This window comes from Colobus angolensis, unplaced genomic scaffold (assembly GCF_000951035.1).
Source record: "Colobus angolensis palliatus isolate OR3802 unplaced genomic scaffold, Cang.pa_1.0 Scaffold13, whole genome shotgun sequence".
NCBI classification, from domain to species: Eukaryota; Metazoa; Chordata; class Mammalia; order Primates; family Cercopithecidae; genus Colobus; species Colobus angolensis.
The window spans coordinates 11,085,265-11,090,127 of record NW_012114252.1 but is presented as its reverse complement, the minus strand read 5'-3'; the positions used below and the strand labels follow the sequence as shown (position 1 = coordinate 11,090,127).

General features: G+C 42.5%; 1 protein-coding gene across 3 annotated transcripts in view; it reads right to left on the bottom strand.

Moving 5' to 3' along the window:
- Positions 1 to 4,863, bottom strand: part of PCCA (propionyl CoA carboxylase, alpha polypeptide) — a 478,059-nt gene that overhangs the window by 12,501 nt on the left and 460,695 nt on the right. For 2 of the 3 annotated variants that reach the window (XM_011933840.1, XM_011933841.1), the window contains one exon: positions 2,366 to 2,506. The exons of the other annotated variant lie outside the window; for it this stretch is intronic. In XM_011933840.1, the coding sequence (XP_011789230.1) occupies positions 2,366 to 2,506 (141 nt within the window). The remainder of the gene's footprint in view (positions 1 to 2,365; positions 2,507 to 4,863) is intronic. 3 annotated transcript variants of the gene reach the window in all.

Sequence of the window (4,863 nt, the reverse complement as noted above, 5' to 3'; positions counted from 1 at the left end):
CATTTAAAACCGCAAAACTTTAACATGACAAGTAGTGTTTTCTCACAATGGCCTCAAGTTCCATGCCTCGGTCCAAGGAAGCTTCTTGTGTTTTAATTACACTAAGCAGAATTTAACTATAGAAGTTGTTCCAAGAGCCGGCGACAAAACTTCTCGGGCTGCACTGGGTTTCGGTATTAGTGGTTTGGGACATTTTTCACAAGCAGTAATTCAAGAGAAAAGACTGTTTCATCAAAACACAATGGCACAGAATATGAAAGGAAGTTCTGCAAGTCCCAAAAAAGACAAAAGCAAGTATACACCCCACCTGAGCAGGCCCCGCAAGCAGAACTCAGGAGCAAGCAGACAGGCCCGAGGCCCTGAGCCTGTTCACTGCGTGTGCCCCCCAGGTACTCTGACTTTAAAGGAATGCAGAAAGGATTGGCCCCATTGCTCTGCGGTAATATATTTTTAACAGTTAGTTCTCAAACCATTCTTAATGAGTACACGTATTTAATTATTGGTGGGTGTTTTTAATATCTGAGCTACATCAATGAACCGAGGACTGATACCACATTGTTCCCATTTACGAAATGCCTTGCTTTTCTACATTCAATTATCAACCAGGAAATGGAATGTACAAAGGCCAGACCCTTTCTGTATGTGGGAAAGTCAGATCAGGAGCCAGCAGCCGTTAAGAAACCAGAAGGCTGCGCTCATCTGGCCTTGGGAGCGCCCCGTTTCCTGCCTCTGAGCAGCCTCCTTGAGGGCTGCTGGGCTGCTGGGCCCGGGCTGCAGTCTCACCCTCTTGCCCTCCAGGCTTGAGGCAGCAGTGGTCTCCCTCCTCCCTGCCCACCCGCCCACCCTCCCCTGCGGTTTGGATTCAGGTGTTAGAAGAGGATTTAAGGAAAACATTTACTTGAAACACACACACACACGATTTTATAATTAAAGCCACATAATTAGGAGTGACAAGCTCAGGCTGGCAGGATGCAGACTATACGACTTCCAGAAAAAACTTAAGAAAAATGAAACAAAACCCTTACATTGTTTACCAACCTACATATCTAGCACTAGAAGATTCCACTGACAGCTCTGATAATGTCATGTGCAAGTGAACAATTCTTCATGTCAAGGCCAAGAGACTATCCTCTGATGACCCCAATTCTGGAGAAGGAAGATGCCCTCCCTGAATTTTACACACCACACACACACGCAATTGTTCTTATGGCCTCTCCCAAATCCTTAACACTTGGGCATTAGACAGTCTTAAAGAGGGCTTTCTTCCAGGAGCATCGATGCTTTCAAAGCAAACAGCAACGCGCAGCCACGCAGCCTCTTGCACGCCTTTCTGAAAAAGCGGATAGTTCTATTTCTGTTTATCGCCAAGTAAAGCAAACTTTAAGTCGTTTTTCTAACCTCGCATATTAGTTTCAGGGCTGATCATTCAAACAACTAAAACTGATCATGTTTTCTTAATATTCACATTTATGGCAAATATTTTTTCCAGAAGCCAATGCCAACTACCTGATTTCTTCCTCAGTGGTAAGCGGATATTTTATCTATACTAACTGAGAAATCAGGAGGCATTAAAATGTAAGCCCCAATGACCTGAGATACAAAATGGAATCACCACCTCATCCACAAGAGACAGTCACGTCTGGCTGCTATTTTCCTGCACGTGAATAAAAAGGCAAGTATTTCAGTGGCACCGGAAACCTTCTGGGCGCCTCCTAAGTTGTTTGCTTTGCACTTCTGGGGCTCATCAGTAGAGATTTCGATCCACATTCTAAGAAAATGCGTGCATCCTACCGATTCATCATAGTACGTTATCTCGAGGAAATAATACAGCTTTGATTTGCGCTTTAATGTCACAAGATCAAGATGAAAAACTTCAAACTGTGATACTACATTTCATTTACCAACTCACGGAAGTGCTCTGGTACTGTCCAGATTGCAGAATTAACCTTTCCTCCGCTCTTCTTCCCAATTAGACATTTGTTCCAGGAAAATCATGCAAAAAGTTCCTCATCGGAATCTTATTCCCTGGCATGACTTCTTCATGGACGCCTTGAGCACAGCATACTGGAGAGTACTTTTAGGGCAAGTACTTCCCAAAACACTGCATTTGCAAAATGACAGAATGAATCTGGCCTTCTTTCTGCTCCACTCCCAGATCATTTGGGAGGGGAAGTGCTGAGGGTCCTGGCACAAACCTAATGCAAACGTGAAACAGGTTGACAACACACAAAATCGACTTTGCTGTTTGGTGGAGGTCAGTTAAGAAAGAACTGCAAAGAGCTGAATGGTGCTGTTCCGTTAGCCATCGTTCTGGAAGGGGAAGTCTGAGACCAGCATGTCCTGCAGAGACACACACAGCCCTTACCGTGTCTCCAGGCTTGACAGAGACGGCCACCACCACTCCGGGCATTGGGGAACGCAGAACACTGCTTGTGTCCTCGGTCACTTTTTCCAGCATAAATTTGTTCAATTCTGCGGCGAGTTTGGTTAAGATATTCACCTTGTACTGAAGGGAGAAACAAAATGAAACCATAAATGAGTTCAAATGAACTTTTCCTCAAAAGTAACATCCATTCTAAGTCAATTTTTAGCTTTTAAATTCAAATTACAGTAACAGCCTTAAATTCAAATGGTTCTCAATTGCTGCACACATCAAAATATATTTGTTCCTGTCATATATTATGAGCTAGTTATTTCAGAAATATCTTGAAATAAGGACTGTTCCAGTTATTAATATTAATCATTGATAAATATCATCCTGTATCTTCAAGAAAAACATCTCAAAACGTTATGAAGAAAACTGAGAATTTTACTTGTATTCCCTTTACCGCCTACAAACTTATCCCCATCAAGGAAAATCCTGTGAGCTAGGCAGGCCCTGGGGATGGAGGAGGTGACGTGTGGACAGGCGCCAGTAGATGGCAGCAGATGGCTGTCGCAGCTTCCCACAGCCCTCCAAGAGCGGCTGCGCTACGTATCAGTAAGTTAAGACAATGGGGTTCAGTGTTCATTTTGGGCAAAATAATATTTGAAATTCCATTTTTTCAGTGACAAAAACTGTTACATTCATGACTTAAAAAGCTGGCTTTTCTTAAAGGCACTACATAGTCTTTCTGATGTAACAAGATGGTTAGGAAAAGACGCAAGATAATGAGAATGCCTTCTGCACTAACAATAACATCAAGATGTTATAAACACTGATGGAAAATACGCACAGACAAGCATATTCACGGCACCTTCTGTAGGTGGCTCTCACACAACCGGGCATATTCAGGACAGTTCAGTGAAGCAGAACATTTCAAAAAAGAGAATTCCTATCCTCTCCGTGAATAAATCTATGAGCTACAATTTGGTCTATCCAAATAGAAAAAAGATAAAATGGTTTGAGGAAGCGTCTCTCGGTGAAATTGGAACCACCACCCGAAGGTTCTGGATCCCAACCAGGTCTGATTTCCTGATTTCTCTTGAGTAAGAAAGCAGCAGCAGTGAGACAGCTCCATTTTCTTCAAAAAAACAAAAAACAAACAAACAAAAAACAACCTGCTGTAACTCAAAGCCTCCTGTGGGCATCATGGTGGCAGGGATGCAGAAACAAAATATAATTCCCCCTTTAATTCTGTACGGGGATGGCGGGAATCTCTAAGTGCCTCTTCACAGGGCCTACTGAAAAGGGTGGGGGGAGAGCTTTGATGGCCAAAGTTCCAAGTGGATTTGCGACACTGTGACAGGTTGAATAATAACATCTTTTGCGTGTTTCTTTACTCCTGAGTGTGTGTTTTGCAATCAAGGCATAGAAGCGTCTGCCAGTTTCTGAAGGATATGATCCTTAAGTGAAATTACAGTGCAAATAAAAGCTTTTTGCTCCTATTAAAATTCATCTGAGTCATAAGTGGTGAGGGAAAAAGCGAGGAGAGTGCACGCTGCTGTCAGTCTAACAAACATTCTGGGCAGAGGGACTATTTATCAGTGATGAATTGTACCTCCAAGTCCTTCATTAAATCAATGGGGGAGGGTGTGGAGGGGCAGAGGAGACTATAATTGGACCAAATTGCACAGTTTTTGTATCTGTGCTGTCTGCCATAAGGGAAAAAATCCAACATCACTAGAGGCATCAGACTCGACAAAAAAGTTACTTTTCTAGTTGGTGTGGCCCTGAGCTGCGCCTTCCATACGACTGATTTGCAGCGTGCCTCATTCAGTTTTCAGCGTAGCACACAGATCTATTCTTTTTCTTGTTTTGCAGAATTCGACTTCAAAATGTGAAGCCTGAATCCAGGAAAAGTATCTTCATACATTGAGAATATGATTTATACCACATTTCACCACAGTGGATATACTCCCAAAGTAAGTTTAGTTATATCACAGATCAGCCTGCATACGAACAAAGTGCTAAGACTGTATTTAGCTTCATTTCTCCCCAGAAATTACAAGATTCTGACTAACACTGGATCCTTTTACTATTTTTATAATTTTCATCTTTCAGATTCCTTTCTCTGTAGGACTCCTGCTTTGCTTGGAAAGAGATGTAAAAGAGTCACAAACTCAATGCCTTCAGATGCAGTCTTTGTTACTGAGGAGATGTTCCTTTTCCTTTTGTATTTGTTTATTGTTCTTAAATCTGTTTGGGGGATAAGTGACTTATTGTAATAGCAAGTAAAAATAACAACGGGGTCAACTCCTCCAGAGAGGCCTTGGTGCAAATAGTTGGTTTAGAAATGACCTTTCTGAATATAAAAAGAGAAGGCAGAGAGAGATTCTCTTTTTAAGATTACCTTTGATGTTGTCCTGACCCCGTGAGTGTACCACACAAACACGCCTTCTTAAAACAACCTCTCAGCTGGCCTGTGCTGTGCTGCACGGGGC